The following is a 24,591-nucleotide window of genomic DNA, read 5'->3' on the forward strand; positions in this document are numbered from 1 at the left end:
CATGCTCTGTAAAATGGGGGTAATAATCTTCATTGATCTGTCTACCTTTTAGCAATGCATTAAGAACTTAAATTGTATCTTTACAGTCTTTTGAACAGTCTTGCTATATGCAGCTCTTACAATACAGCTTAGTAGCTGGGCTTGCCTTTTTATCAGGTTCTCCCACAGGAGAGCTGTCCTGCTTTCCTTTACAGTTCTCTGGCCTTCCCATGCTAAGTCCTTCTAACTGGGCAAGTTTGGTAAATCAATGATAACTTCAGCACCTACCACTTGTTACCTGAGCTGCCATAGCTAACCGAGTGCACTCTTCTTGCTCCAGGAGTCAGTTTAGGTTGCCACCCAGTACTTCATGGTTGAGCTTACCTCGAGGCACATCATTGGGTGTGACTGCTGAAGGAGCAGTCACTCATTAGGACCCTGTCACTCAATAGAGTCATATCTTAGCCTAATAATGGAGAGGGTGACAACAGCCACCTGCCCCTCCACCTATGCCTGAATTATTTGGATATCTTTGCATGATGCTTTTTTAAGAATTAATTTTCTGGGGTTGTTGTGTATCACCTCTGATGATTTCAGTAGGCAGATATCTTCACATATCTCTGTTACTCTTCACCACACACTTCACACCTGTGTTCATTTTATATCCATAGCAAGAGATTCAGTGTTGTTCTACTTCACACTTGCACAAAGCAACTTAGTCATCTGCCCAAAAAGCTAACTGATGTTTTCACTAAACAATTATTTTAGAGCTATTTTTACACTGTATTGTATGGGTTCCATTGATATAATATAAATTAATTGTTGAAATCAATAGAAATGTTACGTGTTTTGTTTTATAAGTTTGTTTGGGGAACAAACTTGCTTTTGAGTTTCAAATAGGAACACTTCAGCCTATTTTCATGAGGAAACTAGTCTGTGACTAGTACTATGTATACTTCTCTTTCTCTTTCCATCCATCCAGCCCTCCATACCTACTTAATGTCTTTGAATCAGCTGATTAATTTCTATAAATTTTTTCAGAAACAAAGAGGTCTAAAAAAAATAAGCTCCTAAATTGAATGAGAACCAGCAGACAGACTAAGGAAAACTACCCTGTTTCTATCTCCACTGAGGAAAAAGAAGGAAAACTCAGTCATAATCCACCCTCTTTCTCAGCAGGTCAATATGTGGTTGGGTACACAGGACAATTGGGATCATACTGATGGGAGTCAAAAGGGACAATGCAGTGGGGTGAATGCTGAGGATAAAGAGGAAGAAGCAAGGTTTCTGGAAAGGGAAGACTGGAAGTCTTATAATAGGGTAGATATTTTCTGGGAGGCTGTGATAAAGAGAGGGGAGATACAGTAAAGGAAATAGAGATGTGCTATGCTTTTTTTTATTTTTATTTTTCCTGTTGCAGCAGTCCTATGACTTCAGCTTCGTATGTTGCCGTTTGGAAAAAAAAGAAAAAGTTTGGGTTTAGGCCCAAGTTTCATCAGAAGTTTATTTCAGATTCTCTAATACTTGTAAAAAGAATCTTGCAACAGCATAACTTTTTTCAGCCTTGCAGCTTGTTGACTGACAAGCTTTCTTACGACATCTGTTTGACATTCATCCTAATATTAGTTTTACAGGCACATTCACACTCTAGGAAATCACTGTATTCTCAAGTCTGAGATGTCACAAGTGTCTCTTTCTGAAACTACTTGCCCCAGAAATGTTAGCTAATATATTTTATCTAACATCAGCCCCCTGTTGTGTCGTACTTCATAGCTGTCATCCAAAACCAGCTGCATTTTTATGGACGTATCTTAATAAGACATTCCCTGAAAGGTACCAGTATCCCTTTGTATCTTCCTGAGATCTCATGGGAGTAATAGGTGGTCATCTAGAGTACCAGGTATCAGAAGATCAAGTAAAATTACACGAGCACCCCTAGTAACATTATATATGGATGATGTAGAAATCAAGACAAAAACACTGATACTTTATCTATTTCACGGTGTGTTAAAATGAATAGTGGAAACAAACTGTGATCCACGGCCCAGAGTGTGGCCCAGCACTTGTTTCATACGCTCTTAAGCCACAGCAGATTTGTTGCAGGTGACAGTGGACAGTGGTAAAATGTACAGGTGATATGTGACATGGCAAATGAATTGGAAAGTCCTCATCACCCTAGTAGAGGAATTACTGTTTCCCACCCTCAGCCTGTCTTACCAGTCTCTCTGTGCTATTTTTACTGAAGTTTGATTCAACATGCAGCATACAAGGCAAGTATATGTGGCGTGCATGCATTCTCCCTGTGTTGTTTCTTCCAGATTATTGGAACAATCCCACTGATGCCTAATCCAGTCCCGTCCAACCAGGCGGCAGGTGGAGCTCAGGGACTTCAGGTGCAGCCGATCACTCCACAGTTATTGACCAATGCCCAGGGTCAGATCATCGCCACTGTCATCGGCAACCAGATACTCCCAGTGATCAATACCCAGGGAATAACACTGTCGCCGCTCAAACCAGGCCAGCAGGTAAAGTGTCTGTAGCCTGAATGATTATCAAAACAGATACACAGAAATTTTCTGCTCCTCACAGACACTCTCATGGCCTCTCTAAATACCCCCACTTCTTTACCATTTTTAATAACAAAAATTAACTCAGTCCTGCCTGGTGTATTACTGCATACAATATATGTAGTAATTAATAATGTTGTATTACATAATTTATTTATACATTCAAGGATTATCCAGTTATTCTTTTTCTTTTCTTTTCAAGGTCAGTATAAGACCAACTGCGATGTTTTCTGCAGTGAAAATGCGATAGGAATATGAGCCAGAGGAGACCCATCTGGCCTATGTTCAGTCCCTTAGTGGTCACCTAGTGAACTGGGGCTTGAAATTATTTGGAACATGCAGGGAAAACAAGGAAAAATAGAAAATCCTATTAGATTTCCTCACTGGAAAATGAGATATGATTGTGTATAATTGGGTAGACAGAAGGTATTCTGGGGAAATTATTACTCAGTATAAGGTAGCAGGTAGCTGACAGACTTAAGGATGGATCCAGTGAGGTCCAAAAACACTTCTGTAATTCTTGTTATACTACTCTAGAGCCAAATCCATTAGTTTTGCCTACATCTGTAGAGCAAGAAACTGTAGTTCCACCTTTTTTCTCTGAAAGAGGGGAAACTGAGGGCAGAAAATACATCAAATGTGATTACCAAAGAGGTACTTACAAAAATGTCCCTCACTTAAATATTCGGCTTAGCATTCCTTCTGCTGGTAGTGTTTGACATTCCTGCTGACTCCTCCAGGCACAGGGAGCAGCTTCTTGTATGCTGCTGAGAATCCCAGGCCACCTGAACTCCAAACCAATGATTTTATCTTTTTTTTTTTCTTCTTCTTACTTGGAAGTAGAAAATCAATGGATCTCTAAGGTCACTTTTTTTGTTTGTTCTGAAAACATTTCACATCCCATTGGTTACCTACTTTTTTCCCATCCTATCCTCTGTGGTATCTAGCATAGGCATTTTCCAAAGCACTTGTCATTTATCTAACTCTCTTTTCTTTAGTGGGAGTGTACTTGCACTACTGGCAAATGCTTTTGCAATGGTTGCATAAACGTGGTTTCAACAAAGCTGGATGGATCTGAGGGCAGGCTTCATGTTCTCCACCACAGGAAAGCCTCTCAATGGAATATGAAACTCAGCAGTTTACTTTTGGTTTCCTAGGGGTGTGTGGGATGGTGTATTTTTTTGCGCCAGTCCCCTGAAGGGATGGGACCTTTTCCTCCATTATGGGGGAAGCACTCAAAAATCATAGCAACCCTGAGATCCCATTTGAAACTCAAGAAATTTAGACGTAAAGAGGAGGATAAGGGACCTGTATTATTGCCTGAGACATTCTCACATGCAGAGCGACACACCTTCTGTGTTCAAAGCAACCTCTTCCAGGCAATGTCTGCCAGTAGTGTCAGTGGGCAGAGAGGGCACAGAGGTGTAACATTTTCTGCACAGCTCATGGCGCTGGGGTCACATAAAGGGACAAACTCTGAAACCTGCAGCTTGCTGAATGAGCAGGGGTGCAAAGCAGAAAGCACTGTTTAGCCACATTGTACTTGTTCACCCAACTTGTGTGCTCATGTGCAGCAATCAGCTGGCAGAAATATCAGTCTGCAGAGAACTGGTTATGTCCAAGAGCCAAAGATGCTCCTCATTAAGCTTGTCTGCCCAGCAGTGCTATGGAGGTAGAAAACATTATTTTGCCAATACTATTTACACAGGGTTCTGCCTCTGCCTCTTTCTTACACAGAATCCGGAGGTCCTGGGGGTTGCAAGAAGGGCCACCAAACAACACAGTCTTCTTACCTTGGATCAGCCTTTCTTGAAGTTTAATCAAGACAGTATTTTTGATCGGAGGGGGGAAAAATGTAGTGCAAATACTATATGAAAAAATAGTACATTTTTATAGCAGCCACAGAAAATTATTTCTATGTATTTGTGCTCCCTCTACTGGCTCTTCTGGTTTTACTGAAAGAAGTCAGAGAAAATTTTGCCATGAATTTCAGTGGGAGAACAAAAGGTATATGAGACCTAGATTCTTCATAGGAATAATGCTGATGGACCGTGAAAAACAATTGATCTAGTACTATACAAACTGTTGTATCATTTGAAAATTGAGAAGATTTGCTCGAAGTTTAAGGAGATCCCGGGTTTATTTTATTGCCTGGATAGAGACTTAGACTAACTGTAGCATTTGGCTAATGATAGCATATTAAGTTATATGGTTTAAAATATCATTTTCAACAGAACTGAGTGAGTGCTTCAAATCAGAGGGCTCAGCAGGAATTCAAAATGTTTTTTACAATAGTGTCACACAGCATTTGGTGTCTTGTAACTTGATGAAAGAAGCTTCAGCAGGGGGAAAGATTACAACACAAGTTATGGGAAAGATTTTAGCATGACATGAAGAAATAAATGCAGGAAATAAATAATGTAGCAAAAATGTTCCAGTTACAGATAATCCTAGTTTGACTTTCAACTTGTCACTCCCTTGGAAACTAAGTACTTCAGCAGTAAAAGAGGTGATTACAAGCAATGATAGTGAGCTGCTGCTTGTTAGCTGAGTCACAATAATTGAACCTTTGTAAACTGCTCCAGTTGCTAAGTAATGCATGCAAGTGCTTACTTTCTCCCAGATGACTGAAGACTTAAATGCCTCAGATATTGTTTTTAGTCAGCTTTACTTATGTAGACTACATGCGTTATTTATTCATACAACTTTTTCAGATTTGGAAGACTAAAACCTCAATATTTCCTCATGAAAATGAGTTCATAGAATACTTACATGTAGTGTAAAACAGTGCTTCTTTTTCTGTGCTGTAAATAGGTTGCTTTGCAATGTACACAAGTGAGTCTGATGTAGTCCTGTTCTTCCTGTATTTAAGTATAAATAGATGGGTTTTTTATGTTCTTTAAACTACCCACAGGAGGGATTGTTCCTCTCCATATTGAACCAAGTAGGTAAAACTTCAGGTATTTTACTATTTTCCAAGATTTTGCTAATCTAAGCAGCATCTGTGCACACACCAAGAATTCTCCTAGAAATTGCAATGGCTTTCTAAAGCAGGCAGCTGTTTGCACTCCTGTTTTTGTCTGCGTCCATTTTATCTCTGCTCATAAACAAGTTTTTCTTTGCCATTAATAACTTTTGCCATTCATCTCCCAGCCATTTTCACACTAATCTCTTCAAGATTTTTTGATCAGAACTGAATGCCATGGTCACAGTGAGGATGTATCCCTGTTTTACATAACATTATAATATTTTCAGCATTATTTTCTTTCTTTGTCTCAAAACAGCCTAACAGCCTTCTTTTTCTATCTCTGCTCATTGAACAGTTTTACTTAATAAGCAGATGTATCCACCATAATACATCTTTGCTTCCCTGATTATTATGTGTGTCACTAAAATGGTTCCTTTTGATGTGAATCACTTTGCACTGATCTACTACCTGTCATAATACTCCCCTGGCAGGTTCTAAACAGGATTTGTAAGTTTTTCATGCTATTCTGTACTAACTGAAGAAATTCATGTGTTCTTCCTGCAGATTCCACTTTGCCATTATTCACCCTATTTCCTTGCTGGTTGCTAAAATCATTCAAAAATTTGGTATAAATCCTTTGTTCTCTACCTGTAGTCTCCTTTCTTGAAAAAGAAATAATAAAATTGTTCTCTAATTTTGTGTTTCTTGCTTTATAAGCTCTTTGTGTCCCATAATAGAAGAGTACCTTGTAACTTTAACTTCTGCACTTCCTCCATGCCTCTCAAGAGGAATTTTGTCAAAATGTAGGTTGCATGGCTAAAGGGACATTGTTTTTGAGAACAGATGAATTTGTTGTAAAAGCTTGTTAGCATTATAATTTACTATCAGATTTGAAAAATTTGTTTCAAGGTGTTCTTTCATATCACTAACAACACAACCTTAACACCAGCACAGCTCACAGAAGATCTTGAACCGTGAACTGCAGTCTTACGAAATTTAGGAAAGGGTTCGCCTTGCTTAAATTAGTCATAGAGGAGTTAGGTATCCGGTATCACAGAGGAGCTAGTTAACTGGATTTCCTGTATAGACATAGACAAGGAGACATATGCATGTCCAGTGGAAAACTCAAGATGTCAAAATAGAAAAAATTTTGGATAGGTTGATCTCTAGTAGGTATCTTAACATATCTATTGTTTCCACTGACATGAGAGAGGGCTAGGATAGCTATTTTAGAATTGTCAATTTGTTCTAAGGTGAGCGAAATTGACCAAGAAGAATCCAGCTGCCAGTGATAACTGGGGTTCGAACACATTCTTCTTTATGAATTCCCTGAACAGCTTTCCTAATAATTGGTGTTTTCATAACTATTTTCTTGTCCATACAGTAGCAACTTCTGGACATTCTATTGTTCTCTGGCGTACCTCGTAAAGCAGGTTCCCTTCTCAGTCTTTCCTGGCTCTTTCTTTCTACATACTAGCTTCATTAAATCGGGACTGTAGTCCCAGTTGTCCTTAGTCTTGTTTTATCTACAATGCCTGCCAGAACTTTTCATACTTCATCATGTCATCGAGCACTACCAGCTTTGGGGTTCTGCCAATTCTAACAGAGTAAAATGAGCTACTAGGCAGCATTTTACTACATTTTCAGTTCCCCATCTTTGTTGTCATTGGCTATCATGCTCCAGATTAACTGTTGAAAAGACATAGATAGCTCTCAGATGGGTCTGTGGTGATTCTTGTATATATGCTTGCCAAATTTCTTGTTAGATGTTCTCTTTCTTCAATCTCAACCTGCCACAAACATCTGTCAGAGACTGAAATATTATGTTTTATGACTTAAACATTTTCTTAAAGGACTTTTTAAACTTTTTAAACTGTATTCCAAAAGCTGCAGAGAAGACTACCGCACCCTGAATGGGGCCCTGACTGAGGCCTTACACTGCTCCCTGATGAACATAAGATAAAGTAACAACTCAGGGCTGGGGACATTCACAAAGCACAGGCTTAACACCTCCAGGGTGGAGACCACAGCCCCAGGGCTATCAGCTGCCAGGCTCGAACACACCCTCCACCAAAGGGTGGGAGGGAGGAGAGGCTTTGGGTGTGTGTTGGAAACGCCTCTGGTGAGAGGTGCAGAGACTGTCCATCCTCCCCTGTGCAGAGGAGCCCAGCTGAGGGGTCCTCACCAGGGGGGAGGAAGCTTATCCACAGCAGGAGGGGGTGACATGGCCCACCACAGGGCCCCCCTCAAAGCGGTCCCCAGACCCTGCACCAGAGATGATGCAACAGACCCTCAGTGTTGCAAGGGGCAGTGTCAAGATGGCCCCTGCAAGAAAGACACGTGGGTGTTCCCACCTGGCCCAAAGTGTATATTAATCCACGGAGTTCTGCATTCTTTGGGTGTGGTGGCGTGTGGTGGCGTGTGGCGGTGTGTGGTGTGGCAGCATGTAGCGGCGTGGCCACGGTGGCGATGGGGGACCCTCACCACCAGCAGACCAGATGGAGGGGAGCAACGAGACGTCGTTGGGACCCTTGGATGGGTGATATGCTTCCACCTAACCCCTGTCACCTCTCCCTGTTCCCCCACCCCCCACCCACACTTCTTTTTTCTATTTCTTTCTCTCTTTTCCCTTCTCTTTACCTCTCTACTATTAAATAAAATACATCAATTTTTGGCAACAACATCTAACCTCGTTTGGTTTTAATCTTGTTTCTGGGGATATTTTGAACCTTCTAAGTTCTTTCCAGTTTATGCTCAGAGACTTAGCTTGCTTTGCTTTTCTGGGTTTAAATCGAATTGTAACAACACCCTACCATCTTGTTATCACAACTCCTTTGTTATTCTCTCCCATTAAAATCTAACCAGCTCTCAATCATTTCCTTTCTGCAATACTCCTATAGCTTTGATGATGTCTTGCTTTATGAAAAATGCACTCTTCTTTCTCTATGTTTCAATATAGTCACTAAACTGTGTTGTCTCAATCCAACTTTGTTTTTCTTTTGCTTTTTATATGACTTTCAGTGATGAGGGTGACAATTTTTCTCGCTTCTGTCTCTTTTCCTTTACCATCATCATTGCATAATTCTATGTCATCTATGGATAAATTACTAGATCTTTGAAAGTCAAGATTACTAGACTATTTACTAGTACAAGGGACTACCTCAGACTTTCCATGCCACAGCACAACACTTGACTTGTAACTTCTGTCTCTTCCTGACCAGTTTTCTTTGTGGCATCAGCACTTGTAGGAGAAGGATATCTTTAAAAAAGTCCATATAACTGCACCAAACCTTTGGGAATAGGAAGACATTACTACATTACCTGTGTCATTCTAAGCAACTGAGGCATAGGAAGCATAAAATGCTGTTCACTGTAGGAATATGCGGGTTACCTTTGAATTATGCACTTACACATTTAAAACTGTTACTATAATACTCTTGTAATATTTACATTATTAATAATATTATTAATTGATAAATAATTTATAATTAGTCATTAATGTATTGTCAATAATACTGTTCTTATATTGACATTATATCCTTCCTGAAAGGGGTAAAAAAAATTACTTCTGTGCCTGATTTGCATATAAAATTATATCTTTTACATAAGTCTAGCTATATTCTCAACCTCATTTAGCAAGTTTAAAGACCTTCAACTACACTGTGTTTTGAAAGTAGTTGTGGTTCTATAGAAAGGCTTTGAAAGAACTTCAGCAGATGCTGTCAAGTCCTGCCCCCAGTTATGTCCACAGTACACTCTTCATTTTGGGCGGAGTATGCGCACAGCCAGTGTGAATCTAAGGACCTTTTATATTAGTTTCCAAATGTACCTATTCTGTCAGTCTAAGCAGTGTGTATAGACACATTTTATACTATATGTACTATACTATATTGTACTATACTGAGAAAGAGGATGCTTATTAAGTATCAAATACCTTCCATATTTAGATTCATATATGCACTTACTTGAATTTATTTGAGTAATCTAAATTAGGGTGATGGGATGCAGTATTTGTGAAATACTCTGGCAGAGCTAACTGTGAAAGGGATTTGGCAAGAATGATGGGGATATGTGTATTAACTTGTTCTTTCCATTTGTTAGAAGATTTAAGGAAACCCGTTCGAAGCCCATGCCTGCTTGTGCAGTGTGAAAACAGACTTCATCTGCCATGGTGCTCTTGAATCCTGCAGTGTCCTCAGCACACCATTACTCTTTCTCAAAATCAAATGTATTCTAGGAAACATTTTAGGGAACGTATACAGAGCAGAGGATTCCATTCGCAGGAAAAATAGAAGAATGAAACAAACTACTACTACATTGTCATGGAATTTCAAAGTGTTTGGGAGTGTCATTTTATATCAAGATATTTGTTTTTCAGACCTTCCATGGACTTTAATCTTTACTACAGTTAATGTCCGTATTTGCCAGGATGAACTAGGTGACATCAGAAAAAATTGAAAATCTTTATTTATAACATAAAGGGGGTTGCTTAAAATGTATTTCTTGCTCTTTGTACCATTCCTCTTAGTTTCATCTCTTCTGCCCTTTTTGTTATACTTGTCTTTTTCACCTCTGTCTTCTCTAATTTGTTGTGTTTCCTCATTTCTCAGATTTCCTTTTCACTGAATCATAGAAAAATAGGACTGGAAAGGACCTGAAGAGGTCATGTAGTCCATCTCCTCCCCCTAGGCAGGATCAGCTGTCCCTATATCATTCTTGACAGATGTTTGTCTAGCTTGTTCTTAAAAATCTTCCGTGATGGAGGTTCCCTGACATCCCTAGGCAACCTAGGCCCCTTTCCTTAGCATTCAAAAGGTCTTCCTGATGCCTGACCCTAGCTTCCCTTACTGCAATCTAAGCTCATTATTTTCTTCTCCTTTCCATTAAGTCCATATTTTCCCCTTGCTGTTTGTCCAGACTCTCTGTAAAACCAAGTAGCAGCTCTGTTATGATACAGGGCAATATTCTGTCAAAAGTTTTCTAGATTTCCTGTTAGTTTCTTTCTCTTCCCTATTTTATGCAAAATACTGTGTTACACTATCACTAATGCGCAGCTTTCTGGATGCAGAGAACAACATCTCTGATCTCTTTAATACAGAACTCCAGTCAACCATCCCAGGCATAGGAATATCCTACATGTATAATTTAAGAAGAAAATTCAGTCTTACAGACCTAATTCATTCTTTACCTCTGCAATTATCAGTTAATACTACCTTCACCATTGACAGCAACATGTAAATCTCATGTAAAAGAAATATGAATAAGGCCCTTTGCAGTTTTCAGTTTATTCTTATAAAGTATTATGATGCACTTTCCACTTCTCATGTTCACTTCATTCCTCTAACTGCAGCGTGCATACACGTATTGCTGCCAGATACTGATCACTGTTGCATACAGTCATCATTCTGGCATTTCTACTATATCCACCTACACAGAATGGCACTTACAGCAACTGCTTCTGTAATTTCTGTGCCTCCTTCTGTCTTTAAATGGAAAATGCACAACAGTCATAAATATAATTCATATCATATATACGTGTCCAAAATTGGGAAAAGTCTGCTATTGCAAGTTCAAATTGATTCTGTCATCTAGAATCTAATTCATAATCTAATCGTTGCCTCTCCTTAAGGCTATTTCTGGAGTAGAAATTATAGTGGATGAAAAGAGAGAGTATTTTGATGCAATTTCATGCCATAGATAACTATAATTGTCTTTTAAGCAGGACATTTACAGCTCAACCATCATGTCTGTAAAGCAGAGGTGGTGCTGGAAATTACGTAGGGAGTTAAAGATGGAATCCTCCCTCAGTCTCTGGTCAGGCCTTAAGGTGACTCTTCTGCCTCTTCAACCCCATTGCTCGCTTATCCCTCACAAGCAGCGAGTTAGAAACCAACCTGTAAATATCCCTTATATGTTGCTGTCACATCTAGGGCTACTGTGAATCCAAACTTCACTAGCCATTTTCCTTCTGCCCAGCTAAATTTTGAGATTTCTTGTATTTGTTTAAATATTTCTGGACCTTCAGCAACAAAGTTGCCAAGCTTCTGGGTATTCCAGTTATTTTAAAAATACATGCATTGTACAAAACATGTGCAGAGACTCAAACACTTCCTAGACCCAACCATCATATTGTGCACGTGATCTGTTGTGCTGACTGAGTGCATGCCTTGCATGCAGAGCTGAAAAATGCAGTGTCTTCTCATTCTAGAGCTTCATGGAGGCTTTAGATTTATTGTGCACATGCTCAATAGTTGAAATGTTCAGTGACTGTATGTGTAACATAGCTGGAAAATGTTGTATTTACTATCTCCCTGAGAAATGCTGATGGGAAATGGTGTAGAATCATAAAAAAAATTATGTGTGGAAGGTCAAGGTTCAAGAGATTATCCAGTCTAATCTGTTGGAGTATCTATTCCAGTTTTTAGCTAATTTGGTCCTGACCACACTGTCATAGAAACCCACAGATTCCACCAGTAATCTATGCCAGTGTTTCACTGCCATGTTAGATAGCTTTTCCCAACATCTAATTTGAACCTTCCAGATAACTAGGCCTCATTCTCTCCATTATAAAATGTAAGACAAAATAATTATCTCCTCTTTTCATTAGCTATGTCTGTATTCAAAGCAGGCATCACATCCCTCTTGGTCATCCCTCCTTTAGATTAAACACGACCAGTTCATTACAGGTGTCATCATAAGCCTCAGTTAACTCCCAAGCCTTCAGCCATTCTAATTATTTAACTCTACTTAGTTAAATAGATTTTTCTGAAGTCTGGAACCTAGCTGTGGACATGTCATCCCCCTCTGCAGAGGTCTTTCCAAGGCTCAGTAGAAAAGAAGGTGCACTTCACATGCACTACCAACATCTACTCCCACTCACATGGCTTGGCATGGGAACTGCCTTTACTTTTGCAACACCACAGGATTGCAGACAGCATGTTCAAATGCACAGAAACATTTTGATTCCTAATCCTGTAGTCCAAAACCTGTCAAAATTTCCTCCCAGCGTGTCATCAGCGCGTAAATTTAGTATTCTCTGTTCAATCATCCATGTCTTTAAGAAAATATTGAGTAGTGCAGAATGAGGACAGACTTCTGTGAAGCACCATGCATGCACACTTCTGTTTCCACAGATATCTCATCCTCAGTTTTGTTCTCCAAATACTTCGGCATTCATTCTGCAGCAATTTCACCTAAACTATGCTTCCTTAGGTTATAAAGAATGTCACATGAGGGAGTGTCGAGACACTTGTAAAGTCAAACCACCTACTGCTTTTTCCCTGTCTGCAAGGCCAATTACCCTGTCTTAGAGGGAGATCAGATTGGTTTGACACAGTTTGTTCCTAACAATCCATGTTGTCTGTTGCTACCTTGTTTTCTTGCGGGTGCTTACAAATTGTTTGATTATTTTCTTCAGTACTTTTCCATGGTTGAAGTTCAGTTGACTGGACTATAATTTTGCAGATCTTTCTCTTTAAAGATAGCTGCTGTATTTGCTCCTCCATCCTCACAGATAAGCTCTAACATCTCTTAGACTGTTCCAGATAGAGTGAAAGCATCTAACTGATCTAAATACTGTACTTATCTTCCCTTGCCTGTGCTGAAATCTTTAGTTTCACCAGAGATTCCCTCAGAAAACAGACCCAGACCCCAAACACCTGCTTGTTTCTGAAAGCTGCAGTCTGGATGTGATATGAGTATAATGGATGGGTAGGCAGTCCACTTCTGCAGTGCTCAGAAGAGGCCAACCATCACAGTGGGATGTTTCCCTAGGAGAAGATACTATAAAAGTAGACATTCTGGGTTGGGAATTCTCTGTCGATAAAATTCAGCCCTTAGAGAATTTTTTTAAAGATTCTCACTGCTTGCATGAGTCTGAAAACTGGAAGCCTTTTAATCAGCTTCTCAACTGTTATCCCCTTGATAAAGTGGCATGTTGTATTTTTTAAAATGTACTTGATAAAAAAAATCCTTGATATAAAAAGATGCTTTTTTTTATTAATCCACAAGGAAGTCAGAATACACTAAAAGTGGTCAGATAAATAATTATCATTATTATTATTACAGGTTAAATCAAAGTTTCTTTCTTCATTTTCTGTTATATTATGCCAGGTAGAAGGTGGAAAAAGAAGTTGAAATTTTTTCCATTCTTAAACAGGCTCTAAAAGGAATATTGTCATTAAAATAGTTCATACATATTCCACAGAAAGTGTCATCTTGAATCTGAACAGATACCTTTATCTATAGTGTTATACAATTTGTTGTCTACTTAGCATCAGACATTTCTGTGTGTGCTGGGAGGATAATGCATATAATTTGAGTGTTACTAATGAATGTAGCTCCTTTTCGAAAGTAGTTTTTTCAGTTAGCTATCAAAAGAGAAAAATTCATACTCCTTAGCATTCAAGAAGTAGATTTTAATTACCGACTTCAAGCAAGGCCAAATAGGTCTTTATCTTTTCCCCTTGTAGAAAATGCAGATAACAGCTGCAGTGAGGTGAAGCCTTTTTAGAATATTTATACTATCTTTTTTGATCAGTATCAAGAATCAACATAAAATAAAGGTATAATAAGCAGCAGTCACCAGAGTGTATCGGTACTGTATTATTGTATTCTTATGCTCTGAAAAGGCTGTACTGGATTACTAGAACACAATTCAAAACTGTAAAGTCCATTGTGTGCCTTCATTCTGTAGAGAGACTGCCCTTTGAATTTTCTGAGTTTTATGTGAAAATCAGTACCAAAGAATGTTCCTAGATTTCAACCCCACATGAAATCATACCATAGGCAGAATGGATTCATGGTTCTTTCCACTCCCCTAGTGAAAAAACAAAGAATACACTCTTGTAATATTTGTTTAAAAAACTTTTAGAAAGTCAGATTCATGTATCACAGTGTATCATTTGCATCTACCATACTCACTAGACTTTTTAGACGTGTCTTACTGGATACAATCCTGATGTGAATGGGGCCCAGAAGTTTCCCTGTGTGTTTTAGTATTGGATGACTTATCTGTTTGCATGATTCTTGTTTGTTTGCTAGATCTTCATAAAACAAATCATTGCTTCCTGTAGGAAAGGGATTTTGGCTCAGTTTATGTCCTTTTCCCCATTCCCACTCTTCCTGGCCCTGGTCCTGCAGTATGAAAGGATCTCTGTGAAACAATCCTGATTTCTATGAGAATCCATGTAGGGAATAAAAGTCTGGTTTCATGAGTCAGAAAACAGGTAAGGATATGTATTTACTAAATCAGAATCTTGCTGTGAATGTCATAGGTCTCTTATCACCCATTTCAAAAAAAGTATTTAGCTTCTAATTAGATTAAGTATCCAGTTAAACTGGGTAAAACTGGAAAGAAAATACTCAAAACAGCTCAGATTCCTCCTACTGTAACACTGTAACATGAACAAAGGCCATGGTGTTTAATGCTCCTGTGTGATTTGTTCCCCAGAAGTAGGTGGGTGAGATGGTGCATTGAAAGTTTTCTATTACTGCTTCACTTTCTAAATACCTATTTTTACATTTTAACATATAGCTCCATCAGCCCTCCCAGACGCAAGTGGGACAAGCAGCCTCACAATCCAATCTCCTGCATTTGGCTCACAGTCAAGCATCTATGTCTCAAAGCCCAGTGCGTCAGGCTTCCTCTTCTTCCTCCTCATCCTCCTCCTCTTCAGCTTTGAGTGTTGGCCAGTTAGTCAGCAGTAAGTATTGCTCCCTGGCTCTCCTTAGTTCTCCCCTCTGTTTGTTCTCCTCACTGCTGAGTTTCCCAATCTGCTCTCCCTGCTTTTGTTTTTTTATTTATAGTAGATTGTATATTGCTAAATAGACTGACTCTCAACAGGGAGAATTACTAAGTGCTGTCATGGATGGGGCTTAAGGTAAACATGCCTTTAAAAATCTTAATCGATGCTGAAAATGGTCATTAAAATGCCATTAATTGACTCATGAGGGCAATTATTGTAACTGAAATGTAGTTTACATTTTTTGGAAATTACACATTTTTGAATCAGTCAGTATAATGAATTACATTTCTCAGAATTTGGTGGGCAAACAGGTACTCCTGCTTTTGGTTAAGCTGCTTGTTTGTTTGCTTGGTTGATATAGCAAACCATTTTACAAACCCTAATACTACACAAATCTAGAGTGAGAGACTTTTCTTGCCAGAAAAAGCTTGCAACATTTAAACAAGAATGAACTGGAACATGTAGGGGAGAAGAGAGAAGCACACTGCAGTGAAATAACTGAGTTCCAGTGTTAGGAATATAACAGCTGACCTGAACAGCCCTTTATCCAGATCTCACTGTTCAGAGTCTTTGCTATTACCTTTTCAGCACTAACTTGCTCTTCACATAGCAAAAACCACAGGTTGACAGTATACATAAGAAGCATTAACAGTTTTTGCACATCTGCAAAAATCCAAGTGATTTGGGTGATCTTGTTCTATGATACTCCATGTATATATTCTAAGTAAACAAACACTATAGCTTATGCCATATTGGTAATGTAAAATATGCAACTGATGCAAGCTTATGAAGGGCTTAGAGAAACTGTCATGCAAGGAGAGATGTGAAAAAAATCTTGGTTAGATTTTTTTCAGAGATCTTTTACATGGGGAAATTACTAGTAGGGCTATAGTGGTAAAATTATGCTGATATAACTCCCAGCGGGAATACTTTTATTCTGGAATGAAAATATCTGCATATAGATACAGATATAATTATAGTGATATAAATATACTGCTATTGCTCTGTCAGTAGTAAATTTTCTCATGTAGACATGCTTGTAGGAGGAAGACAAAGAAGAGGTTTTACATTACAAATACATAAAATTTATCCTAGTCCACGTGGGAAAATTGGGTAACATAGCTGGTGCAGAATGAGTTATTTTTCAATAGCTAGTCCAGAACAGCTCCTCTTGTGGACATTCTAATTTAAAATAAATGCAACATAGAGGAAGCCCTTTTAAGTTTACAGGATAAATCCATCAAAAGTTAGGAGATGCTCGAAAAATAGTTATTTGTTCAACTGTATGCAATTCCTATTAGAACATGTATTTCATTATACCAATATATTGTTGTGCGTAAAATCAAGCAATCATGATTTTTTTGCTGATCCTTCTTTAAATGCATTCCCAGTGTAATTGTCCTAGGGATGTATCAGAATTACTAGTGCAACAGGTGGGCTTTTGTCCCAGGGTTTATCTGATTCACTAATCTGTTCCCCAGTTTGCATAACATTTCAGGTAGGAAGCTGTAGAGGAGTGAAGGATGGTCTTGCCTGAGGCAATGGAGGACTGAGGAGCTGAAGCCTTCTGTCTGCCATGTAATTCCAGTGCAACAGCGGGCAGATCACTTAAAAGAGATTTTTCACAAGTGCTCCCTCAATATCCAGCTTGAGAATCTGGACTTTAATTTACAGAAGAATCTGGTAGTCACAGTTGCAATTTTAAGTGCACTTTCATTGTGGAACTGTATCAAGAACCATTTGAAGACACAGTCTAAAAAATCATTTCCTACTTGACCTAGACTGGGTAACCCAAAAATGCTTCTTCCCTTAATATCTGTCTACTTCTCTGTGAATGAGAAGGGGAATACCCTCATCTTGTAGAAACACAAGAAAATAAATTAAGGTTTTTAAAAAAACAGAAGAGCTCAAGAGGAGATGTCTTTAGTGAAGAACTTTAATAGAGGTCTGGGGCCACACACTGAACAAGTAAAAAGGCAATACATCAATCAGTTTGTCTGCAATGAAGGACAGTTCATCCTGTTCACTGAACAAGGCACATGAAAAAGAAATGATAATCCACGGCTCAAAGACTATGCTACACTGTGTTGTGGGCTGCTGTAATTCCAGCATTTTGTAGCTTCTGAGTGTTAATTTGTGCAGCTCTAAGGATGTTCTTTTAGCCCCTTTTTTTGCTTGGATAAATTTCAAGGTTTTTACAAAAGCAGAACAGTAATGTACATCAGTCATATGGTGAGATAATATTTATGTTCATAGCTGGAAATAGAATATGTGTTGAATGGATGGAAAAGCTGATAGTTCTGTTATCGTCTTGTTGGTTCTGCTCTAAAATAAACATGCTGTGCTTATGGATTTGGCTGAGAGCAGAGCAGTATGAGGCACAGGAATATCAATTTGGGCACAACTGGGAGATACATTAACGAACATACGACTTTTACTTGATCCTCTCAGGCTTGACTCCATCCACTACTTGTCTTGTTCTAGTGCCATTAATTCTTCACACTGTTCTCCACACAATCCGCTCTCCCTTTGCCTCTATGCTTTTGTTCCTCTAGTTTTCTCCCTTCAGTCCTTTCCTCACAGTCCATCATTACCCAACTTCTCTTTCCATTTCAGTTCTCACTCAGTCACTGTCTCCAGACCATATCTGTACTCTTTTACCAGCCTTTTTATTAGGTAGCTTCTATCCTCCTTTATCTTGTTTTATCACTAGTGCCACCTCTTCTTCCCTATTTTCTTTCCTCTACCACAGTGAGTGGTACTACTCTGCACAGTCAGGCCCTCTCTCCCTCCACTCCAAACTCTGATCCCTGCTCTTTAATAGTCTTCCGGTTTGGTTTTTTCCTTCTATCATCTTTTTCTTAAGACTCAAGATTAATTTTTGCCCCCTCTGAATCCAAATCCTGCTGACGCCACTCCCATGCTTCCCAGAAGCCATCAGAGGAGTGTGAAAAATAATCACAAAGAAGAGCGTCAAGTCAGTCTCCCTGTCCTTACTGCAGTTCTATCATAAAGCAGGCCAGAGCTACAGGCATAGGAAACTTTTCATACAGTCAGACCGACAAAGGAGTTGTACTAGGAAATTAACTCACTGGCATTCAGATCTTAAGAGTATTCCAAAAGAAAATGTTATTGATAGGATTTTCCTGGAAAAAATTACATGTTAAACATAGTTACACATAAATAAAAACTTGTGGAGTTGTTTTGAGTTTATGCTTCTAGCTTCATCCAGTGTCTGCTATTCAAGACTAACAGAATGAGTAGCATGAGGAGCAGATCAACTCACTTCTGCCATTCATATAGCAACCTTACACAGATAGAAGCAAACCGATCATCTCAATTATCCTTAAAGATTGTCCAGCATGCTTCTGAGAGCATGTAGCCAACCATAAACTGGAGTTAATACTGCATGCGTAAGCCTGCTTGAGCTGCCACATCAGGGATGATGTTGCAGGGCACAAGAGAGCTACCTTCTGTTTTCTATTAATGTGGAAAGAGCCTACAAGAAAGAGGAAAATATGGGCAGTTCAGTAAGGAAAGATCAAACCACCTGTGTAATGAAACATGAAAATCAGACAAGATCCTTTATAGCTTTTCCTTCTCGGCAATACTGTTTCACCAAGTAGTATTAAATGACCTTCATGAGTTTGACAATTGTTTCATGTGACTGAAAAGCCATTTGCACAAAACTGTGGCTGCACATGAGGATATAGACAGAAAGTCATCCTTGTTTTGCTTCTTTACAGAACCTGTTCAGTTTCTAGATGCAGATCCCTGAAGGGCAGGAGCACATCTTTGTCAAGCCTGTGGCCTTCTTAACATCCCAGCTCCCACACTGGCTGCAGAACTTTGTATGAAAGGCCTACAATTGAAATCCAGTGTCTGAAAGTCCATTTAAAGTCTTTCAGTGGGATGAGGCGGGAAATGGGTTAGTGTTTCTGAGAGAAATCCTGAGGCATGAGGGCAGCATGAAACAATTTGTGGCCTCCTGAACCTATCTTTGATTTCTTTATCCCTCCTGAGGTAGGAATATTCTTTCCTTTTCCTCATTCCTTACAGAGGAAGTCCAGACCTCTGGCAGAGGTTCTGGAGTTGAGTACCTTGGCAGAGATTTGCTATATTCCAGAAATAATTGCTAAATATAGCAAAGTTCATGTAAAACTAGTCAGACTTTTTCAGTTAATCAAATTGCATAGAGCATCCTAACTTCAGCAAATAATTATTTGGGGCAAGCTTCTGCACACTGACTGCAAAGAGACTAACTCTTTTACAAGACATTGCCTCACATCAGAGAAATTATTAAAGTACAATGAGAAAGTCATAGGAACTCTCTTTGTTAACTTTAGTGTTCCATGTTCCTTGGGTTTATTCCTTTTACTTTTCATTTTAGTAATATTTTCTGTCTGATTTTGCTTTTTTTTCTTTAATGTGTTTCTTAATTTCAAAAAAGTGCATTTCCTTACTTTTTAATTTCTCTTTCTTTTTTTTAATTTCCTGTCCTTTTTTTTCCTTTAGGTTATTGTCTTCTTTATAACTTTTCCCTTTTCTGTCATAATCACCCCTTCATCCCTAACCAGCAACAAGTGCTAATTATTTTAAAGACAAAATGTAACAGCTATTGCCAAATAAAAGATATTTTAAAGTAAGTTCTGTCTAAGCAAGGACTGCAAGATTCATCTCTATTCTTCCTGTCCCTTCTGTATGATTCCTTTGTATTGTCCAATCCTATTTGTATTCTCTTTTGTCTTCTTTGTTTTCTCTTCATTCAATTCTACATCATTATTCCTCCCTTTTTCCATTTCATTTTCCTCTTCTGTAATGCATCGCTCTGCTCATTTCTTTAACTTTTCCGCCATATGTTCTCTTTGTGGAAATCACTGGCTTTCCCTTGTGCTCTGAGACTTGTGTCCCCATGAAGTTCCTTTCTTCCTTCCAAACTCATTTTACTTTCATCTGTTACTATAAAATTAAAATGCCTCCCATAAACAAATTATTCTTCTTTTTTTTCCCACTGAGCTCCACTCCATTTTCCATTATCAATGTTTTGTCCTGCCTTTCTTATCCAATTTACTTTCCATTGGACCTCCTCAGCCAGCTATTTCTCCTCCTGTCTGACTGGGGAAATCATCCCCCTGTAATCCCTCCCGTGGCAGAACTCTGTGCAACAGAAATTTGGTTTCTCCTTCAGGGTGCACTGATTTCTCTGCAGCAGCTCTTTCCCCTAGCTATTAAAACCACAGCATATTTTCACTCAACAACAAACTCACACAGGATTTTCAGAAGAGTTCAAAAGTGGGAGAAGTATTCCCTTCAGTAGGAAAAACAGATTTCAATGCAGGAGAGATTGTGGATTTAATTTCTTCCATACTGCTCATCTACCTTCAACATCCACCAGGACAGCTGGTGGAATTTTAGCTGTCTTCCTTTTTGTTACATGTACCCATATCCTCTGAAATGGTCCCAGAAAACCCTCTTACCTTTCTCCAGTAGTTTCATAGACAGCCATTGTTTTCTCATGCAATAATATAAACTTGGAGTCTTGAAATGCTGTTACTGTAGATCCCAAATACTCAATGGGTTTGATATTCTCTATTTTCCTGTTTGCACTGGGTGGCCTTCCCTGGGATAGCCACTTAATTTAAAAAGCATAAGCTACTCTTCCTAAAATGTGAAATGCACTATGTGTTCAACTGTTCTGAGAGCCCAGAACTTGTTAAAACAAAGTCCATAATCTATTTGAATATGTTTATGTGTGTGCATATATTAGACCACACAGTCTAAGACTGTACAGATGGCATTTTAATGCGGTAGAGTAAAACAGACCAATGATGATATCAATAGAGTGGTCTTCATAGCACTATTTGTGTTTTAGGGAGGTGACAGAAAACAAGATCTGTGGATTTCAAAGGGCTTTGAATCACACCCAAAGTAGAAGTGGTTCCAATTTTGTACAAATGCTATTTTCCCTAGAGTTCAAGATAAAACACTTCAGTGTTTCAGTCCATCTGTTAGTACTTTCCTGTTGCCAAAGAAGCTATGAAAGAATGAAGCCTTTTTCTCAACAGATATTCCACTATATACTACATTCTACTCCTGTATTACTGAAGAGCATCACAGTTTTTTCTCATCTCAAGTAGATAGAGCTCAGCCTAATATTTCCCTCATCCAAGTGCCACAGGCAGGAAAGGTCTTTCCATGGTGTTAACTGTTGCAACAGTGCCAGATCATTCTAGATCCAGCAGAACTTGACAGAATTTCTCTATAATCTCTCTAAGATCTCTGCAATTAGTTTTCTTACTTCTCTTTTTATTCCTAACAGGAGTTGGGGAGCATTACAGGTGCCAGGTGCCATAGTTTGCTACTTTTCGAGTTCTCTAGGAACACCTGAATTGTCCTTTGTCACATACCTAACAGCCTTAGTCAGAGGACTTAAAGTAACAGAAGGAAAGAGGTGAGGAAGGCCACAGTTTTAGTGTACTTCACTCAGGGGATTTTTTGAGGCCAGTACCATTTATGATATTTAGTACAGAGACGTAAAGAGTAGATAAGTCTTCAGCTCCCTTCTGTGTCTCTGAAATTCAGAACTGGTATGCTAGATAGACTATATGGCATAAGCAGGAAAATTACATGCTTCTAAAGACAATTACTTTATAAACCTGAGTGGCCACTGTCACAGCACTTAGTCCTAAAGCACACAATATGCACCCTAGCTTTGTACTGGATGAGTGCATAGGTGTACAGATGACCACAAGTACAGCAGTGAGAACAGCAGAGATGATTCTGAGTGTGAAGTATTGTTGAAACAAGGTTCAACCTATGTGCATGTTTATCTGTGCATAGTTCATGTGGTCCCTGGTTGCATACACACAAATTTTAAAAATATTACTGCCATGTGTGTTTCTTACACTCAAGCAACAGATAGATATAGGCTAAATTTATATATCAGAAAACCCTTTTCCCTCTGTCTATTATTGGACAAAAAGATTTTTTCATAGGATATTTCCATGATAAGGAAATTTTAAACCAGGCTTATAAACCCCTGAAAATAAAAGCTTTGCTACTGTAATGCTGATAAGCCCTCACTATAGCCATACTAGCAGGAGCCATTCTAATACAGGGTTCAGAATTGTAATGTAGTCTAGCATTGTCCTTGGACAACTGCTTGCATTTACAGAAATTGAGGGGTTATTGTGCTGCAAACTTTTCACCTCAGCGTCTGAGGAATGAGGTGAAGAACAACAGAGATGTCTCACTGGGAGAACGGCTTCACTACATGCAGGATTGCACAACACTTTGAAATCTTCTACCATCCCAGTCCCATGCTGTCTCTGACTTGGCAAACACTTTCATTTAGTCAGGGATCAGTAGCTTGGGAGGGGGGAAAGTTCCATTCTCCAGCTGTTGTGTCATTTCCCTTGATAAGTCCTAAATTGACCAAGTTATCCAGCTCCAACGGAGCTTTTCTGTGGTAGACATGCTTTATTATGTGCCCTTTCAGGGAAAAAGGCTTCTGTGTCAGTAAACTGCTATAGAGAGGAAGGACAAATTTATTCTCACAGCATCATAAGCATTATCTTCTGAGGGGCTAATGTAGAAGTAAAATAACTGTGCAGCATTACCATCCAAAATCAGTGTTGTTGCTCCTTGATTATCGACCTGATGGGAGGCAGAATAAAAAGCTTGAAAGGCTGCTTCTCAGAAGGGAATATTTTAAAAGATTATTTTTAAATTAAGGAGGTTTTAAAGGCAGAATTTTGTTTAGGCCTGTTCATTTGCTGGGTTATTTTGGACATCCATGTGTCAGTTTAAATTGGGTATTGTGTAAAAGGGAAGAAATAGTTGTGAATCTCCTTATTTGGCATTACCTTTAGATAAAGCAGAAAGACTTGATTTCAAGCTAAAAATCCAAGCAGCTCATACATATATATAGCCCTTCCCACAGGCTGGATATAAATATAGTAACACCAACCTTCTTTCGCTGCGTGATAAGAAGGGAAAACAGGGAACAAGACTTCTCAACCCAGAGAAGACTTTGCAAGGCATAAATGGCAGTGAGGAGCCCAGTCACACCCTCCCTCTGAGGTGAGCTGGCCTTTTTCAGGAGTTCAGCAACAGCATATCTTTGAAAATCTTCCACCAGCACCTGCAGCCCAGTCAGGATCTTAGCAATCTGAACATGCTTCATAACACACCTGACAAGGCCAGTCTGTTTCTGTTTGGGGAAGAAGAGAAAGGGATCAGTATTAAAAAAATTGAACTTGAAAGCCTTGACACTGAAAACAGCTGTAAGCCTGTCCCACCGATACGTGATGCAAAGAACTGACATGTTTAAAAAATATCTCAACAGATCCTCAGACAGCCTCTGGGGAGGTGGATGGGGTAAATCTGGAAGAAATACGAGAATTTGCCAAAGCTTTTAAAATCCGACGCCTGTCCCTTGGCCTGACACAGACTCAAGTTGGCCAAGCCCTAAGCGCCACCGAAGGCCCAGCCTATAGCCAGTCTGCCATCTGCAGGTAACAAGTTACATCATAAACTCTCCTCTTCTCTCTTTGTTCTTCATAATGATCCAGTTTGTTGTGATGAGCATGCTTGTGTTTGAGTCTCATGACTTTAGAGTATATTATTTAAACTGATGTTTAAATTAGCCAATAATGTTGTTACCTAACATATAAATTGTTTTTATTGTGTATATTTAGAGTGATTTTGGTCTCTTTTTTTTTCCTCCTTTTTTAAACAAGTGAGAAACAATGTTCCTAGCATAGAGGCTTAATTCCATAGATGAGTGTGAAATCCCATACTGGACGAGCACCAGCTGACCCTCTTCATACTGTGCCATTTTCTACAGATAGGGTTACTGAACAAGTATTTCATGGCTGCATCCCTGCTAAGTTAAAACCTGTATTACTGTGGTTAGCACTTCACATAGAGGATGTTAATGATGATTTACCTAGGCAACACAGAAGGGAAAAAAATAGCCTTCCTGCTATCTTGCAAACCAGCAGCTATTCATCTTTTATCACCCAAATATTTACTGAAAAAAACTGGCAAATCCATGTGTGCAAAGCAGCAGCACTCTGTCCTAATCATAAGAAATAATAGTACAGTCTTGACAGAGTTAAAGTATAAGCAAACACCTTATATGCATGTATGTGTGTTACAGTAATCCCATGTTTATGCATGAGGTAACAAACACACTTAGGTAACAGCTTTTTCCTCTTGGGCAATGCCTTATAGTCCTTCTCCATCAGTGAAAGCCAAGAAACCAGCTCTAAGCTCATTTAAGTGGATTTTGTTTTTGGTGATCCATGAAATGCTCTGTCTTTTTATC

At 38.9% G+C, this 24,591-nt stretch overlaps 1 protein-coding gene across 4 annotated transcripts in view; it reads left to right on the forward strand.

Moving 5' to 3' along the window:
- Positions 1-24,591, forward strand: part of POU6F2 (POU class 6 homeobox 2) — a 331,556-nt gene that overhangs the window by 299,499 nt on the left and 7,466 nt on the right. For all 4 annotated transcript variants that reach the window (XM_019285349.2, XM_019285354.2, XM_019285352.2 and 1 more), the window contains exons 7-9: positions 2,298-2,504; positions 15,050-15,218; positions 23,608-23,776. In XM_019285349.2, the coding sequence (XP_019140894.2) occupies positions 2,298-2,504; positions 15,050-15,218; positions 23,608-23,776 (545 nt within the window). The remainder of the gene's footprint in view (positions 1-2,297; positions 2,505-15,049; positions 15,219-23,607; positions 23,777-24,591) is intronic.

This window comes from Corvus cornix, chromosome 2, assembly GCF_000738735.6.
Source record: "Corvus cornix cornix isolate S_Up_H32 chromosome 2, ASM73873v5, whole genome shotgun sequence".
Classification (NCBI taxonomy): Eukaryota; Metazoa; Chordata; class Aves; order Passeriformes; family Corvidae; genus Corvus; species Corvus cornix.